The 19,460-nt window shown below is 44.0% G+C and overlaps 1 protein-coding gene across 6 annotated transcripts in view; it reads left to right on the top strand.

Moving 5' to 3' along the window:
* Nucleotides 1–19,460, top strand: part of BMP2 (bone morphogenetic protein 2) — a 122,561-nt gene that overhangs the window by 22,161 nt on the left and 80,940 nt on the right. For 2 of the 6 annotated variants that reach the window (XR_004239178.1, XR_004239179.1), the window contains exon 4: nt 1,446–1,597. The exons of 3 other annotated variants lie outside the window; for them this stretch is intronic. Coding sequence is in view for 1 of the 3 variants with exons in the window: in XM_032103724.1 (XP_031959615.1) it covers nt 1,446–1,449 (4 nt within the window). In the remaining 2 variants the exon portion in view is untranslated. Of the gene's footprint in view, nt 1–1,445; nt 11,777–19,460 lie in introns of those variants that run through there. One more of the 6 variants, XM_032103724.1, reaches the window with a different exon arrangement.

The following is a 19,460-nucleotide window of genomic DNA, read 5'->3' as shown; positions in this document are numbered from 1 at the left end:
ATGTATTTCTTTGCAGCAGCAGTATTTTTCACAGCTGTCAGAGAACAATCCACCACTCTGCAGTTGGACTCTGCTCATTCTTGAGAGGCAGCTGGTGTTGGTTGTGCTGATAGTACATAGCAGCCTATGGGTTGGCTGAGTGGACAATCTCTGGGTGCTTTTTCAAAACACTGGTGCTGTTTTGGTGGCTGATGTTTCTAGGGATGAAGCATCTCGTATTGATTTACACACCAGGAGTTTATTTTGCCTTTTGCTTGTTGCCAGCTTTCCTGGTGCTGGATGAGTTTGTGGCCGTTGCTTTGGCAAGGCTGTTGGTGCTGCAGTGGAGGTTCAGCAAGGATTTGGTGTTTGTGATGTGTGGTTGTGCAGTCAAGTCATGGCTGTTACTGTACTGTAAAACCAAAGCTTGCTAAAGCTGAAAAGTGCTGAAATTTTAATGATGAGCATGAAAGATGTGATCCTAAACCTGTGAAATGGGTAAAGAACCCACAGCATTTCTAACCAGATCCTCAGCTCTGGTGTTGCAAGACTGAAGTCTCACAGCTCCTTCATGTGTAACGAGACTGAGGGAGGCTCTTTACAGAGTGGTGACTGCTTTACTTCTCCTGTAAGGCATGAGAACACGTTGTTGTTAATCTTGTTGCCAAAAAATTGGCTACAGCACTTGTCTCTGCATGAGCAGGAGCCGGCTCATGGCGTGGTGCTGCATTCCTTGCGCAGGCAAACCTCCCGGTGCTTGACAAGGAATTGCATCCTTAATAAAATATACTGGGAGGCCAATGTATCATTGCAAACTTATTAAGACCCACTCTTGTAAGCATTTCTGCAACTGCTTGGTGTTAGCCACAGAATCATCAGTTCCATACTGATTTTGAGGAGGAAATACGCATGTGTTAAGCTCAGCACATCAATACGTTTCCACAGAATTGGCTTTGTAATGTACCTTTAAAGCCTTAACCTTAACCTCACTCTCTAGGTCGGAGATGTGAGAGTGCTGCACTAAAGACTTTGTTTAGGACTTAAAGTAAAAGAAACAGAACAAACTTTCACAGATGAGTAGTAGTAGGAAGTTCTCCTAGAGATCAGCTGGGTTCCTGAATTCTTTTAGATAGGGTTGATGAGCAGACAGCCTTTCTGAAGGGTTTGGGCTTTCTGGCATCTTTTTAAACTCTGGTAATGACTGCTAAATAATGCTAAATACTAAAGGTATGCTGTTACCACAGCACACTAGTACGTACTTTAGTTCTTTAGTACTTATTAGAGTTATAGTACTCTACAAGGAGCAATGAGCTATTTTTTCCTCTTAAGAGGGGAAAAAGCAAAATATTTTGAAGGCGAAGTAGCCTTTGTTACCCTACAGCTCCTAAACATTTTGCTTCTAGGCACTTATATAATCTATATAGGCAGAGATTGTGATAGATAATGTCACCCTTTGTGCATTTCAGATAAGCATCTCTCTAAACACAAATGTGATCAGCATGTCTCCTTGTCCTTTTGAGACTCAGTAGCAGCTTTGTCGAGTGGCTTGATAATTTTTGCGCCAAATTCAGTTGGACTTCTGAGGTCAGCAGCATGTAGAGGAGGATCTTCAGTTGAGGTAAGCTCTCCCGAGAGCACTGGCCGTTCCCACCGAGCAGGGGCTGCTCAGCTGGGCTCCCCTGGGCTCATCACAGCCAGGTGCGGACCCCTTCCCTGCCCATACAGGGTTTGGGTGGCCACATCCCTGCTCCCCCCACCCTGCCAGGCAGGTGAGGTCTCATACCCCCACCCGTGAGGCGCAGAGAGGAACATGACTTGTTGTACTCTCAGCTTTGGAGGAGAAGCTCATCCACACTGCATTTATATTAGACCCGCTTTGCTGCACTATTAGAAGAGGATAATTATTGAGTTATTTTATTGTGTGGTTATTCCTAAGTCGTTGATTTTTGGGATGGTATTTTATTGATTTCAGGAGGCAGCTAATTGCCATATGGCAGCTTGATGTTAATGTTTTATGAAGATCAGGAAACAAAAGTTTATGAAACAAAAGCTTTTGTATAGTAACTGCAGAGTTTCAAGAACTGTTTTATACTTCCTGACAGTGCAGGTCTGGCTTAATGGTTTGTTTTTACTGCTTAAGAGTGTAAACCTTTCTTTAGCCGATGTGTGGAAATTATATCCTCATCCCGCATTACGCATTTCACATTGCTCATTACTCATTCCTGCTTTCATTGCTGCCATCTGTAATCAGAGCTTTACTGTTTCAACTGCATGCAAAATGCTCCTATCCTTTGCACAGTAAGATACTTTTCCTTAGCACTCACCCACCCTTTCAAAAACAGAAAAAGGGGGGGCAAAGGGGGACAAAAAAGGGGGAGGAAAAACCTACCCTGTCTATATTGTTTTTCTCTGTTTTGGGTGGAGTCTGTGTTAGATTTTGGTTGCTAGATGGTTTCTGTAGTAACAAGCAGAGTAAAATCCAAGCCTGAAAAGGCACTTTTAAAGGTGCCATATCTTGCCTGGAGTATTATTTATCTAATTATGGATATGGAATGTTAAGTTTCTACTTTATATCAAGGCAACCCCTTTTGGTAGGGCAGACTGCTGCTAGGAGAACTCAGTATGTTGTGATCTTAAAACAGGAGAACCACAAATCTTGTTCCCACTTGACTTAAGCTCTGAAAATAATAACAAAAAAGCCAAAGGCATTAAAATGCATTTTTAAAGATTGTTACAGGCACGGACCACTTTGTTTTTGAGTTACATAGGAAAGGAACAAGAAGCTAGGTTCAGAAGGACACTTGGATTTTACATGTAACTGCAGTAACAAGGGTGTTGGATACAAGCAGCAGTGGTTTGTTTTGTTAGACTACTGTGTACAAAGAAAAAAATCCCAGTTCCTTCAGAATATGACTTTGCTGTACTCCAATTTTTTTGTTTTGTTTATTTCTCCAAAGAGGTTTTGCAGGTGTGTGAGAAAGTAGGCACACACGTGGTTACTGCTTTTGCCTTGCTTGGGCACAAAAAGAGTTCTAAAAGTATTTTAAGATTACTAGTTTCCCATCTCTCCAGTACTAATCCTTCATTACCTGTATTCCTGACAGCCTTGCCTGCAACAAGCAGTAATGGTTTCCTAAGGTGGAGTTTCCTGTCTTTGGAATCTCGTCACCTGTCAGTGCCCTCCAGGATTTAGCAACCTTCTCTCTGTGAGCCTTGTGAAATGGTAACTTAGAAAAGCAGGTACACCGGGTTTGTCCTGGTTCTGTGTCCTTTGCAGAGGTAGGTTTGTCCCAGCCTTCAGCAGGCATCTTAGTTTGGGGAGGGTCTGAAGGTGTGCACCCACTGGGCACAGCAGGGGCACCCCATAACAGCAAGGGACTGTCTGTGTAACTTGTCAGAAGTCTGAGGGCCAGAGCTCATTCCCATCTGTATTTCCATAGCGCTGTGAAGGTCCTCAGCTGGAATGCCTGCCTGGGCTTGTGTTGCCCTCTACAGAAGAACAGAGGCTGAGAGCTCTTGGACCTCTCCAGGGGCAGGGAATTTGCAGTGGGCAGCCTGGTTCTCAGCTCAGGGGAGGTGGGTTTGCTCTTCGCAATTTGTTCTTGCTGGGGCTTCTGCAAAATATGCTTGGCTGCCTCCATGGAAATTAGACCGTGGCCACCGGATGAGGTCTGCAGTGGAAGGGAGCAGATCAGTGTGGGTTTAGTTTGAGAAAAGACAGGGGTTATAATCAGGGACGTAGGGAAGGGCCCTGCAGGCTTTTGAATCTGAAAGTGTTAAAAGCTTCTAGGGGGACTTCAGGTAGAGAGATCAGAACAGCGAATTGATAACATTATGAAAGTTCAGGTTCCCACAACAGCTGGACTATGGAAGATTTACAATTTAATGAGGCTGATAATCCCATTAGAGATTAAATTAAGAAGGTTTTTCTGGGAGATCACCAAGAAAATTATGAGTATTGTACTGTAGCTTGGCTTGTAATGCCAAGGCAATGGAGAGCTGACATGTACTTCTTGCACTGCAGGACACTGTTTCATTCAGTGTGTCTCATTAAAACAAAGCATTCAGCTCCAGCAGTGTTTCACTACAAACAGAAGCAAATTATTGTTATTATTTTTTATTACTATTATTACTATCATCATTGTCTTCCTGGAAACAATATGTAGATTAAAAGATGGAAATATCAACCAGATCTGCAAATCAGCACAGCTCTACTGCATTGGTTCTCAGACAATCCAGTTGTTTTTATTAGAGCAAATCATCAGAAGGCAGGGTGACCATGTATAAAAAATAATGTATTTAAGGTAATGATTGACATAACTCCTGTAGCTTGGAACTTGCACAAACCACTTTTTACAGCATCCTGCACATCCTAGTGATGGCAAAGTGTTGTGTGAAATAATGGCTCTGTAACCACAGACTTCAAAAGTGTAGAATGTCTGCGGCATAATGGAAATAGCTGTTTCCACATCAATAATATACTTACAGGCATATTGAAGCTTAATTGCAAGGCCAGTGGTGATGGGAGGAGGAAGGGGGAAGGGCTATCTGCCTGTGGCTGCCTCTGCTTTACAGCCAGAAACAAGGATACAGTTCATGATAAACTTGACTTCTGCATTTTTTCTTGTGATTTATTGATAACTCCATATGGGACTTCATAGAGCAAAGGAACTATTGACTCCTTAGGAGTTAGGAAGAGAGGCAGGGTTTGTACTATTTCTTGTAAGCATCACTCTGGCTGTTGCATTAAATGATTCTGTTTTAAGGGCAGTTCTACCACAACTTTTTTACCTGCTTGTATTTTCTCTCTTCCTTCGAATGAAAAAAACCTTTTACTTAAAAGCAATCTCTCACTTAAGCCCAGCTTTTTTTGGTCTACTTTTGTGAAGAATCCTGATTTTCTGGTTGACATCATAATGGTAGAATGAAGGCAGTTTTGATGTCACAATCTGTTACTATTGGACCAAGTGCTAAGGCACATGGAATATGTTTTTCTAGCCCTGGCACTGTAAATGAAAGGTGGGCCCAACAGCTTTAAGTGAAAAAATGAGGAGTTTTGTTCTGCAGACCATTGGTATTATTGTTACTCTTTTATTCCTGTTGTTCAAATGACAAATGTGTTGTCATTTTACTGCTTTCAGTGCACAGACTTAAGCAGGATTAAAGCTTCCCTTGCTGGAATCTCGTGAGGACACCATGGAGCCTGAGATTCTTAAAAAGAAAATTTCCCCACATTCTCTGGGGAGAGGCCTCAGAATGGCACCTTGAGACTCAAAGATCAGAAGGAAATGGAATTGAAGTTCTCCTTTGCTTAACCACTAGTACTTTTAAAGTCCATCAACATTTTTGGTTGTTTAGGATTAGCAGTAACCCATGTTCTCTAGATGTTATTACTGAGGGGAGGATCAAAGACTAATTGATTCATATTTCCTGGTCTGGTGATTTATTTTTTTTTTCTTTTGTGTTGTTTTTTGCTTTAGAAATAGTTAATGGTTAACTACTTCTTGACGCGCTGGGCAAAGAAGTCTCCCAGCTTTGCAGATGAAAAGATTTTCATCTTTGAAAATATAACCCAAATGTACCCTAGAGGGCAGAGTCATTTAGAGCGAGCTCCTGCACACCTGCCAGGTTACTGGTGCGTGCCCACTGCCAGTTCCTTGGAGAGAGGGACCAAGCCCTGGGAAAATGGTGTTGGGAGCGTGGGTGGAGCCTTCTGGCTTCTGTGAGCAGCAAAAAAGTGGAGAAAGTGGTTTGTGACTCTTCTGGGTGCAGGTTCTGAGGAAAAAAAACCCCAACCAACAAAAATCCATTAAAAAAAAAAATCAGTGTTTTGCAAACAGCTCCCTATAAGCCAGCAGGCCATGCTGTTGCAGCTCGGGCCTGCTGGAGAGTCTGAGCCTTTTTTTGAGGGTTGCGTTTAATTTTCAAATAGAGGCAGCTTAATTTTTGTTTCATAGCAAAGAAAATAATCACAGTGTTGCCTTTTGCAAGAGCTTTTTCTTCTTGAGACCTGAGCCACTTAGGGGGTTACTGCCTACTTTTCCATTTAAGTGGTGAGCGAAGTTTGTTGTCAGGCCTTTCTCCATGAGCCTGAGTGTCTGGGAAGAATCTGGGAAGGTCTTTGCAGCTCCTCTCGTATGGGAGTACTTCCTTCAGGGTTTCAGGCTCCATTCCTCTCTTCTTTACCTCATTCATCTGGGGGGAGGGGAGGGGAGAAAGAAAAAAGAAGGTCAAGTACTGGGATACTTTGAAGAGTGTGCCTCTACCAAGCTTTGGTTTTTCTCTCTTCCTGGAACTCTCATTACATGATCCTGGTTTTCTGAGCCAATTGTTAGCCCAAGGCCAAATCCTTAACCTTGGGCTAGATAACAAAAGCACAGCTGAGGTGATCTTGACTCCTTTAAAAAGGCTGTCTACTCTTTGATGCACTCAGAATGAGACGCATAATTAATTTTAGTTCCAAAGGTTGTTCTTAGCATGGGAAATTAGCAGCTTCCATGATAAAAAGTCAGCACGTTAGGGATGTGCGTGTATGTGCTTTATGTTGATCTGTCTTCCACTGCATTCCACATCCTGGTGGGTGTTGGTGTGTCTAGGGAGAAGCTGAGACCAAATCCTATCTGGGAAGTTTTGCTTCGTGCCTGCATCTGTTCATACCACAGCCTGAGGACTTCGTGCCAACGATAGGAATCAGCATTTGGAAAATGTAGCTTTCTGACTCGCAGCTCTAAATGTAATTGGAGTGTATGCTCAGGAGAAATTGGGAGCAACATTTTTAATGGATGTCAAAACTGGTTTGGGAAGTACAGCCCTCACCAAGGACCCCAGAGACAAGAGAGAGGCCAGTGGGTGTCATTCAGTGCAATGTCTGGCAGTGCTCTGCAGAAACTCTTCTTTATGGTGTGGAGCTCTCTCCAACAGGTCCTTTCTGGGTTTTTCCCTTGGGACAAGACTCCTCCACCATTATCCTGTTTTGCTGAAGTCTCTGTGCTTCTCTGAATAACTTTGTGGGTTTATTTTTGTGCTGTAGCCTAGCAAGCCTGATGGCAAGAAACAGCATCACTGGTGCTGTAGTGTCAAGTGGGCCAGGTCACGAAAAGTAGTGGAATTTAGAGGCAGGCTGACAGCAATGGGAAGGGCTTTTGTGGGTAAAACTTAGCAGGAAATGCTGTATAACAGTGAAATACTGCATCAGGAAAAAGAGGAGCGTAGCAGCGGGGCCACCACACCAAGGACAGGAGAGGCAGCAAACTACTCAGCTGTGGAGCTGGAATTGGAAAAGTCCCTTGCTGTCCCTGTGTGCTAATTCTCAAATAGCTCTTCCTGCCTCCTAAGTGTTTTGTAATGATATGTACCTTAAAGAATTTGGAGATGCCTAAATGCACTGCTGTTTATCCTGTAGGGTAGAGATAGATAGCTCCATTATATGGCATAATGACAGGTTTCATCCCTTGGTAACCAGTTTGCATGAGGACCAGGTCTGGCCAGTATTAAATTGGAAAGCAAAGATGGCTTTGTGATTAAGGTGCTGGAGTGGGACGCTGGAAATCTGGGTTCAAGTTGTGGGTCAGCCATAAACTCCCTGTGTGACCTTGAGCAATATAATTATTCCAAGACTTCAAAGGTATCTAAACAATTTGGACACCCATTTTCCAGTCATTTTAATTAACTGGGATGCTTTGAAATGCTCAGCTTTAATCTCCCTGTGCCTAGGATTCTTGTTTGTAAAGCCAGGATAAGAATATTTCCTTGCGCATGAGGAGGATGTGTGCATTAGGGATTGGGAAGTGTGCAGCCGCTCAGAATGCGGCAGCTACGGAGCTTGCAAGCGTGCTGAGGGGGGAACATGCTGAGGGGTTTAAATCCAGGTATGGGTGCTTTGTGCAGGACAAACAGCCCATTCCGTGTGGGCAGGAACTGGGGGATAGTGCCTTACTGTGATATATTGCCTTCCTTTTGGTTCATGGGGGACGAACACCACCGCAAGTAAATGCAACCAAAATATTTGCTGAGAGCAACAGCTCATTTCTTCAGGATTTCATTTTGCTCCATAACAACATCTTGCTGTTTCTTTAGTATCCTGCCATTCTTTAATACTGAATATTAAATTTTTACAAGACAGAATGAGTAGTTATTAACATTTCCATTTCTGGACTTCATAACAAGCCGTGCTCCCCCTTTAACGTCACCTACAGTTCTGTCCCTTTGCCTGCTGTTATGTGACTGTGTAATGAAAAGCCTGCAATGCACACAGGCAGAAGGAAGGGTTAAAAGAGCCAAGGGAGTCTTTAATTCCTTCATTTTCTGACTTTTGTGGGTTTAATACACAATCTTAACATTCCATTAGTAAGTGGTTGCATTTTTTTTTTTCTTTTTAACCGAAGAGATTAAAGGTTCCTTCAGATTTTGCATTTTTTCACTACCCTTTAGTCGTGTCAGTTTTGCGTGCTAGGCAGGCAGGAGGTGAAAATCTGTCCTCAGTGGCCATTGGTGCTGCTCCCAGAGCCCAGTGGTGGATGCCTGAGAGTCTATAGGGGACTGCTGTTCCCTAAAGAATGTCTACATGGTAGGGAAATGTTTCCAAACCCCTGGATCTTGGGTTCCTCACTGACCATTACCCAGTGGGTAAAGGGCTTTGTAAACTGCTTGCAAAACCCCGAAGTATTATGTGCTGTCAGAATATCTGATCCTGCTCGTTAGGATATTAATCAATATGCCAGTAGTAAATAGATGTTGAAATGAGGCTTCATGTTTAAATGTGAAGGAAAGAGATGGCTGCTGCTTCTAAACAGCTTCCACTGAATCAGTTGCATGGGTGGCACTGGTATGAATCAAATCAGTCCTTTTCACTCCTCTGTCCATTGACTCCTTATGATCATTGCTCTGTGGGCAAGAAAACCTGACTTCCCCACTTTGGGTTAGCACTGTGGTAGGCTGGCAATGGAGAAACTTATTTATCATAACTAGCTCTCAAATCTGCCTGTCAAGATATATTTTTTCCCTTGAAATTTGGGGTTCAAAGCAACCACCAACCAGAGCTTCTTTAATGTGCTTGTGGGGTAGGTGAGCAGCTATTTCTCAGTTTTATTCTAAGTTCTGTATTCTGAGCATTCTGGACATGGAATAGCAAATCTTGCTCTAAAACTTCACTGAAATAAGATAGTGAAGATTCTGGTTGTAATTTTCACTGAAAACCAGCAACCAACAGTTATAAAGGATTTGGAGTTGAAGCTGCTATTTTCAAACATTTTTCTATTACTGAGACTGTTTTTTACTGAAAGTGCTCTGGTGAGAATGTACTGTCAAATTATTACTTCATATACGTACAAGCAAATATAGTCTCTAAATATTTTGCAGAATAAGAACTGCTTTAGGATTAGTCAACTAAACATTTTCAGATGGCTTCACCTTTTAAAATGTGGTTATTTATCTCTGTTTGGTAGGTGCACAGTTTAGAAACAAAACCAAACAAAACAGGAAAAGACCATGTCTAGATATGTACCAAAAGTTAAAATTACTTTAGATAAAGAAAATTGCCTTTGGATTTTCCAGGGGAAAATACTGCAATGAATTAACTGAAAAAGATAAAGAACTAAATATGCCAATGACTTTTTTTTTTTTTTTTTAGTGGCCTGATTCATGTTCTTATTACCTATTTTGTACTCTTGGCCCATTAAAAACTTTTGGATAGAACTTAATTTAGTACATTGTTACCAACTCTGATATCTGCCTGATTTTATCAAAGTTCATGAACCCTTTGAGCGGCGACCCCCCTCATGCCCCTGGGGTTCTGGAGAGGGATTTATGGTTTCATGTGCAAAACAGTGTGAAACTTGGCACTTTCACATGGCCTGATCTGACAGCTCCAGGAGCTCTAAGTGAGCTCAAACCAGCTCAAGAGGTAAAGTAAAGCTTTATTGAAACTTGCTGGAACTTGGACCAAATTCCAGTTTAAAAAACCTGGCCCTTAGTGTCCTGTCATTGCCTTATCATTGACACGGAGGAAATCCACCCTGTGTGGCTGTTGTGAAGACAAATTCAGGAACATTTACCAGGTGCTCCAATGAGGATGGTGACAGTGGTGGTGTTGGAGCAGGAGTGCTCAGAACGGAGGTCAGTGACCCAGAGATGTGAATGTCTTAACAGTTGGTGTACGGAGAGAAGTCCTGAGTTCCTTCCTGCTGAAGAGCCGGGCCAGGCCGGTCATTAGGGCTGTCTGACAGGGTGAATGAGTCACAGTCAAATCAGGCACTCGTTTACATCACCAGGCTTCTTCAGGGCCTGTGCAAACTGCAAGCTCCAGCTCATACTGAAGGCCAGGTCTGCCTTTGCTAACTCTGCTTTCACTGAGCTTGGATGATTATGAGGGGGAATTCAGCTAAAGGTCAAAAAACCCACTTGTCTCCTCATTTATAAACCAGCAAAGGTGCAGCCAGTATCCAGGTTCATTAAAATACAGCATCACGTTCCTAAAGTTCTGCAGTTCTGCAGATCCTGTCATTTTTAAAAGAATTGAAGTCCCTGGCAGTCACTGGAACTGACTGATGCTGGGGACTGGGCCCACAAGGTACAGAAATATTTCTTCCTTTACTCGCTTCCTGGCCTTGCCCTCTGGACTGTCTGGCTTTGGAGCTTTCATCACTCAGGTAGGTCATGTTATGCCTCTTCCTACCAGGTCCCGAAACAAGCCAGTGTTGCTCACCCGAGCTGGCTGTCAGTGAATATTTCTGTGCTGCATTGCTGGTATTTCTACACTGTCTGAAGCACTCCAGGGATCCTCCATGGGTGGATTTGTCAAAATGGACCTCTTTCAAAGGGGCTTGTGATTGTTTCATTTATGTGGTGTGGATTCCAGCTGTGATCCTACAGCGTGCTTGTGATGACAGCACCTCGGCCTATAAAGTCACAGTAGGAATATTCTGCTGTTAACTCATGCAAAAGGCTGGTTATCAAGAACTGGGTTTGTTTTTCTGACCATGGGCAAACCCTTTCAGGAGAACATGAAACTCTCCCCATCTGCTGGAAGGAGCAGTGTGATGGGGATAAGCAATTTGGGAGATGTGTGGAATATGCAAGGGACAACATTTTGGTACTGGTGCGGGACAAGTTGACTGGTGGAAGCTGGATCTGCTGCTCCTGAGTAAGGAAGAACTGTTTCCGGAAGACTTGGCTGCAGTGTCATGAGATGGCTGGTTAAGAACCTGAGGGAAGTGAGAAAAGCAAGTAATATAATAATCACTCAAAATTTCAAGCATGTGGACTTTGGCTTGTTCAAGGAACTGGTAAGCAGAATCTCCTGGGAGTCTGCCCTGGAGGGCAGCGAGACCCATGGAAGTTCCTTGATCTTCAAGGACAGCCTCCTCAAAGCAGCAGAACAGTCCATCCTGATGTTCAGGATGCTGAGCAGGTATAGCAGGAGGCCAGCGTGACTGAACGGGGAACTCCTGACTGATTTCAAATGCAAAAAGGAACAGTATGGAGGTGAAAGCAGAGACAAGCAACCAAAGAGTAACACAGAAATGTTGCCTGGGCATGTAGGAACAGAGTTAGGAAAGTTGAAGTTCAGCTGGAGCTGGAACTGATGAGGCTGTTGGAGTGTAAGCAGGTTATTTCTACATGTGACCCAAGGGAGACCAAGGAAGATGTGGGCCCTCTGCTGAACGAGACAGCTGATGAAAATCATGGGAAAAGGCTCCAGTGTTCAATGTTTTGTCTTGGTTTTCATGAGCAAGGCCTGCTTTCACCTCTCTATGCATAGTGGCAGAGCTTGAGGGAGGAGGTAGATAGTACATGCATTAAAGAATTAAAGACCTCACAGGTAAATAAAGCACTGTGAGCCCATGGGGTCAGTCAAGATGACCAGAGGGTGCTGAGGGGCTGAGACTGTTTGTTTAACATCTTCTTTGGTCAGCCCTGATGAGAGACAGAGCATCCTTAGGGAGTCTGCAGGGGACACCAACACTGGACAAGTGGCTGGTGTGCTGGCCAGAGGAACCGTCGGAGAAGTGAGCTGGGAAATGAATGCGAGGTCCTACACCTGGGACAGAAACACCCCATGCAGGTCTGGGGATAACATTTCTTCACCTGGGGAGTGGGGAGACCCCACATCCAATGTGTCATTGGCTTGGCTCCTGCAGGAATAAAAGCAAATTCTTGCTGGATTGCCTGGCCCAGCCTGGCCTGACTCTTCCCCTCTGCTCTTGCTCATTGGGATGCCACTGGAGCACTGCATCCAGTTTGGGACTCTGGTAGAAGCACAGGAAAACTGGAGGGAGCTCAGAGAGCTGTGCTGGGTCAGCAGCTGGGCTGGTGACACAAGAGGAGAGGTGGGGAACCCCTGATTGATTTAGCACTCTGCCATGACCCAAGGGCTGTAGAGGGGGTGAAGCCAGACTCTTCTCAGACATGCAAACAGAAGGAGAGGGGGCAGCGACTGTGGATTATAGCAAAGAGAAATCTGACTGAATAGAAGGACAACATTCTTCCCAGCACTAATGTTTTACCACTTGAACCGTGAGAAATTGTAAAATTTCCTCTTTTGGAGAGTTCCTGAACTTGACTAGTAAAGGTCCTGAACAACCTGATCTAACCTGAAGTTGAACTGGCTTCGTGAGGAGAAGGTTGAAAGAGAGGAGCTCCAGAGGCTCATTAGTATTTCTAACTTTGTGACAGAGAGAAAAGCACTGAGCAAGAGCAATAGATGGAGCAATGTGAATATGGCAAGTTCTTGTTTCTGTGTACACCATGTTATTTCTACTTTGTGCTCCATGTAACAAGCAGAGAAAGAGAAAAAATGATTTTGCTCTTTTCTTTTTTTTTTCTTCTCCCCAAAATCATCAAAAATGTGTAGGCAGATGTGCTGCAGTATGCAGTCTAATCTCAATGAAATAATGTAAGTAATAACTGAGCATTTATTTCTGGCAGGTGTGTTCTCATAATAGCGGTTTTGAATGAATCCTAACAATGGTTTTAAAAGTAAGAAAGATCTCTGCGTGTACACGAGAGACCTTAAAGCTAGATTCGACCTGAACTTTCCCAACAAAAATTATTCAGTGCAAGATAGGAAATAATTTCAATAGAAAAATAAAATATTTAGTATTTTTTTCTCTCAAAATTATTGTAGCATGTACAGGAAGATACAAAGATCTCTCTGACCAATTAAAATATTTTAGAAAGCAAAGTATTTGGCAGCCACTGGCACCTGCTGAAATACATATCCATGCTGGAATATCAGGCTTCTGCTGAAATATGTACTGAGCGTATTTTTATGTTTTAAATATGACTTCCCATCCTGGTATTTGCAGGTGCATTGTACTAAAGCAAACACAATCATTTTGTTAATTGCAGTTCAAGCTCATTAGGGAACTATAAAGGCAGAAGAATGAATGTAACTGTGCATTAAATGGTAAATGATTTTGGGGTGGGAAGCAGTCAGGTGTGTTGCCCTAGGCTATGATTTTCCCCAAATTAACATACATAGCAAAGAAAGAAAGAATGAGGCGGGCGGGAAGAAAGAAAGGCCACAGGTCACCAAAGCAAACCTCCCAAACTCCAGTGGCGCTGAAGGGAAATGCCAGCTGCCCAAGTGCTCGGTCTGGCTGGGACTGGCTCGCACCAGCACAGGTCTGGTATCGGTTTCGGTTCATTCCAACCAAAAATGGTGAAATCCAAACCACCTCGGCATTGTTCATGTAGTGAGTGTGTAACCGAGCTCTGGAAGGTCACACCACAGCCTGTGGGACCTCTGGGGTGGGCAGTGTTCATGGCTTGTATTGCAAGCCCATCTTGAAGCAGTGTGTGCTTGAGCAAACAGCCAAACATTTCCCTCAGAGCATTCATGGAAGGTTTGTAAACTCGAAAATGTGTTTATTGCAAAGCTCGGTTTCCTCCATCTCCCTGCCGGACTCTCAAGCCAGCAGGGATCCATGGAATTCCAGATGGTTGGACAAGCACGTTTTGCTGCCTCAGAATAATAATCATTGAGCAAAATGAAAACCTTGGCCAGCACTTCAGATCTGAGTAGCAACCCTGAGTGTCTCAGAGGCTGGGTTTCTAGATGGACATGGCTCCAAGAGTAGTTTCTTTGGCTGGCCATGATTTGGATCTTCTGGAAAATCAGGCTCATTTATGTTGCCTCTTGTTTTCTGTTTTACCCTTGCTTGAAGTGGAAATACTTGTTTTGAGCAAGGAGGAAGCTGCTGGGAGAACCGAATGCAGAACTGAGTGAGACTTTTCCCCCGGAATTATTTCAACTGATACTGATGGGGGTTATTTTATGCAGTAACCTCTATTTTTTTCTTTGCTCTTGTCCGTTTCCCAAAAGCATTTCCATTTTATCCTGCTCTAGTGATCTGTTTAAGCAGTCTCCAAAGGCAAAATTTTCATGACTTTCAGAATGTATCTGTAATAGCTGAATGGCAATTGAGGTGCAAATGACCTGAGTTTTTTTCTTAAAGCTTTCAGAAAAAGAGCTGTTCTCTGTCTAGTCCTAAAAAATTCCTTTGATAGAAAAGAGAGAGAGAAATACCATGATTTATTAATGCTTCTGTCTGCTAAAACAATATACTCCTTAGCCAGTGTCACTTTAATCATACTTGGTTCAATTTCTTTGTTCTTTAGTAGTATCCCAAAGAGAAAACAGACTTTGTGGACAGTCTTTGCTCCGAGCTTAAACATAACTACTATGAAAAGCAATTAGTCCAAATTAGCAAAAGTGTGTATATTAGTCACTAATTTTACAATTATTCACAAAAATAATTGCTCTAAAGCCCAAAAAGTGTACATATTAGACAGGAGGATTAGTATTTTTTTTTTCTCCTCCCTCTTGTGTAGCTGTTGCTGTGTAGGGTCAGGGAAGAGCTTCTGGAATGGACTTGGTTGAATCTTTTCCAGCAAATCCTCTGTTCTTTCAAGTCCCAGCTTTGGCAGCTGCAGCCAACTTTACTGTCCAACACGAGACCAGTAAAACCAGATTTTGCTGGTAGACCCAGTCTCCATGGTGGCTTCCTTTTGAAGAACCAAATATGGACAGTTAATTTGCTTTTGGAGGTCCATCGTGTTTAACAAGATGGATATTTGTTCCTAACAGCTTAAACACAGAGGTGTGTTCTCTTGTCTGCTCTGCCTATTCCCAATTAATTCACTTGCAGCTTTTCTTAGCGCATTTGTTCTTTGCCTATTATGTGGAATAGGTCTGCAAAGACAATGTGGGCAACTTTGTGAGTCTAAAATGAGAGTTCTCAGCTTGAGGCAGACACATGATGAGCTGCTCAGCCCAGTGAGGGAAAAGTAAGAATAAAAAACCTTCTTGCCTGACAGCTGATCAAAAGTAATAATATTAAAAAATCAACCATGCCCATGGCTAGAGTGGTACAAAAGTCATCTTTATTGGTGGCGTATGGGCGATATCGCAGAAATACTTTTTAAAATATTACAGGAAGGAATTTCAGCCATAGTGGGGGTTTCTGTTATTATGATGGGTGGATCTGAAATCTAAAACTTTGCAGGCATTTGCTGTAAATCGGGACAAACCCTTCTCTTCACAATGCAGAAGTTTCAGTGGCAGAGCTGCTCTGTGTGTGTGGCATGTGGCTGATGTGGGACTGACACCACCAGCTTTTTGGGAAAAGGGAAAAAGAGGTTTTTCTTGCTTTGAAACAGTAAGATATCCGCCAATTTGAGCAGCTCTAGCACCACCGTGCTGCTGAGATTTGGCAGCAGAGTGACTTTCACTTGGCTTTGCTGCCAAACTCGGCCACTTAATGAACATTTCAAACGTCTCCCCTTGCACGTGCTCGGCTGATGTTTGAGGGGAAAACCTGGTCTTTGCAGAGCGGCTGGGGCTTCTCCCTGCTGTGGGGCGGCTGCTCTCCCACAGCCCCCACCCAGGACGGGTCTGTCCCTCGGGGAGATGGAGGGGGACTCGGCCGAGAGAGGAATTGCTCTGTAATTGCAGCTGTATTTCCCGGGCGGGAGTAAGCTCGGGAATGCCTGCATGTCTGGGTGAGGGTCTCCCTCTGTGCTCGCAGGAGGGGGATGGATGTTTGCAGATCTCCTGTGTCCCTCAATGCATAGATACCTGTGGAATAGAGGAGAAAAGAGAGCATGAGATCTAGGTATTTTGGGGGAGGTGGTATCGAAAAGTTTGTGTTTGGCGTGTTCCCTTCCAGAATCCTGAAGTGGAGCTGGCATTTTTCTCTTCTGCAAAGGCCCCAGACAAAGCTCCTCAGCTCCTTCTTGTCTGCACAGCAAAAGGCACTGTGCTGCCCTTCACACAGGTCTTGTGTTCGCTTAAACTACTGGAGGCTCTTCAGCAACTCCAGGGGTTCCAGCCCTGCTGGAATTTGCTTCCAGCTGTTCAGTGGACTTTTTTGTAGCTTTATTTTGGTTTTTTTGTTGTTGTTTTTTGAAGTCAAGGACATCACACACATGTGTGCAAACTGTATTTAAAAACATTTAGGATATACCAAAATTATCTTGCAACTTTAATTCTCTTCCCAGCTCTACTCCCATCTTCTGTGCTATGATACAGCCTTTAATTAGACCACTACAATTACAGACCTGCTTGAGGAATGAATCAGGGCTGTGTGGTAAAAGACACCATTGTCCAAGGATCTCTACCCCATTTCTGGCAGGAGTGGAAAGATGAATGGTGAGGGAGGTGGGGGTTTGTGGAAAGAGGAAAAAGTATTAAAGGCTGTTCTGATGTTCACTAGGGAATTAGCACTTTCAGTGCTTCTGCCAGCGTGATTCCAGGCAAGTTACTGAAACCAAACTCTTCATGGGTGGTCACTGATTCAAGTGTTCCTCATATTCTGGGTGTCTGACTTGAGACCCAGGGTACTGACCTGAAAACTGGAGCAGTTGCAGCAGAAGCTCAGGAGAGCTGCGGTACAGAAAATATCATTGTAGAGCTCTGGAAAATGAAACAGCTTTGGCATGCCTGGTTGCACTGTCCCCATAGCCATGGATGCTTCAGCTCCCCTTTTCCTTCTTTGCTTCCCAGCCTGTGAAATCGGGGAAAGGTTGTCCCTCCTCTATGCTGGGAAACAGCAAAGGTAAATTCCTATTTGTGCCACACACACCAAGGCACTGCTGCTCTGCCTCTGGGTTGAGCAAGGGGGTCTGGGAGCCCACGGGGTGCGCTGGGGCTCCTCACACCAGGACCAAATGGCTTTGGGGGGTCAGAACAGCCCCTTCTCGCCCTGGCCGAGCCCGGGACAAGCACCCTGCCGGGAAAATGGGAGTGTGCTGTGTCATCATGCGCATGCATGAGTGGAGGGAAAATGGCTCCATTTACCGTAATTCTGCCTTTTTCTCACTTTTGAGTGCTCGGCTTTGCAGGAACATTAAGTCGTCTTTATCTGTCTGGGTAGCAAACATCCCCATACACCCCCCAGCAAAAAAATACTTTCCTAATGGTCCTTTGAGGCAGAACGCGCTGCCTCACTGCCTTGTTATTAGGAAGAAAACTTGGAGGCACAAATGTTGATCTTTTGCTGCACAGCAGTTTATGGCTGGATAAAAGGTTTCTGAAAATAGGTTTGATTTAAATAAAACAAACTCTCTCCACTTTAATTTTTCATGTGTGAACGCTTCAGAGAGCGCTTCTGTAAACGTCATTAGAGCGCATGCCATTGCGTGCCAAATTAGAAGTTTCAGGGGCTTTGAAATTAGGCATCTGTTATCTCTTGCCTGGGGTTTACTTAAGGAAAACAAGAATTCAAAACACGAATGCGCGCAATCTTTACAAAAATACTGATGTTTACAGTTTGACCTTTACTTTCTAGTGCTTGACTAAGGGCTAAGTATTTGGAATTATGCTTTGGCTTATAAATGTTTATCATCTAATAGGGATGACACCAGAGTTCTTGCAAAAATAAGAGTTCCTTGGAATAATGTGACTGAGAAAAGATCCACAGTAAGGGGAGGAAAGGGAAATGACTGGGACTTTCTGGGCAGGTGTCCTTGCCCTGCCAGCAACCCTCTCCCTCTAGGGGCGGCAGCCATGGTTCCCCACTGCCTGGCCCTGTGCTGTTCCTGTCTCCAGGTAAAACCCAAGGCCCTGGGGGAGGCCCTGAAGGCCAGCCCTCAAACCTGGTGGCAGTGCTGGGCAGGGGAGGTGCTGTAGTGGTGTGAGCCCAGGGACAAGTTCATCACACAGTATGAGCTTTGTGAAAGCTGTCATGCAATAGTGGGGCTATTCCCGCAGCAGTGCAGGAAAACTTGCTGGGTTTTGTCCTGTTTTTTTACGGAACTGTGAGTAGGAGGCTGTAACAGGTGGAATTTCTGATCAGTGCTGGAAGAAGGAAAGGGGATGGGGTCAGATATGGTGTAGAAAGGGCCACAGGGAGCTATCGTGTAGCTCCAAGTTTTCACTTTGTCTCCCTTACCACGCAGTATCCTGCTTTTCCAGTTTCCTGAGCACCTCAAGTTGTTGCCATGCTCTGTAGGAGATGCTGGGGCCTTCCCTTAGCTAGAAAGTGGTACTTTTCCCCCTGCCTTTCCCACACAGGTGCAGAAGTCAGTAGGAATTCAGTTTAAGAAATGTGGCTCAAGGAGCCATTCCCGTGTCCCTTTCTCTCTGCTGATGTAAACATGCAGGGATGATATTTGGATTCCTCTGCTGTTAGTGAGGACAACTCTGGGTCAGTCTTTGAAGGGCTTCTGTTATCAATTCTGTTTATTGATGAGCTTATTGCTTGTCTGCCTGCTTGATCTCTTTCCCTTCTTGTACCATTTTTTCACTTGGCTGAAGAAAAAACTCCTCTTCCCTCTCTCTTTGCATGTGCTATTCCATTTCTTTTTTCCCCAAATTTATGGCAAGTGAATAAAGTGTGGAGTAGGCTGACAAGCTTTCTGCCAATGTCTCCAGCATTAGATATGATTCATTAACCCAACCTTGAGGAGATGCAGAGGTCCAGTAAAACCTATTCAAGATCATGTTTTGAAAGGCGTTCAGGAATAGGGAGCGAGAGGTCCTTCACCATGTCATGGCTTCCCTTCATCTCCAGGAACAGGGCTGATAAGTTTTGTTTCCTGCCTGCCTTTGAAGATATTTTTTTAGTGTATAATAATAAGTAGTGCAGACATTCTGATGGGGATGGTTTTGCAGAGCTGGTGGTAAGGAAGACAGTCCCACCTCTGTCCTGTCCTTCTCCCTGTGTGACCTTACCCTGCAGAGTTAGAGCAATGTGTGTGTGAAACACAACTTTTGGAATCCGTGGGGCGCTTTTTACCTGTAGAATTGACAGAGGTGCAAACACAATTTGTTGGGTTGCACATTTGTCCAATTTTCTGATAGAGGCAAAGCTGCTCATTAGCTCATATGAAGTGGAGAGCAACAAAAAAAATCCTCAGAGGTATCACATTAGAATCTAATCTCAGTTACAAGAGATGTGTGACTCCAGTGGTTTGGGGAAGCTGTTCCTAGTGGCTGTGGGTCACTAAGGGCAGGATGTAGCCCACCTTGGTTTATAAGC

Source organism: Corvus moneduloides, chromosome 3 (assembly GCF_009650955.1).
Source record: "Corvus moneduloides isolate bCorMon1 chromosome 3, bCorMon1.pri, whole genome shotgun sequence".
In the NCBI taxonomy this organism is placed as follows: domain Eukaryota; kingdom Metazoa; phylum Chordata; class Aves; order Passeriformes; family Corvidae; genus Corvus; species Corvus moneduloides.
Note: the sequence above shows the minus strand (reverse complement) of the source record. Positions and strands in the feature narration are given on the sequence as shown.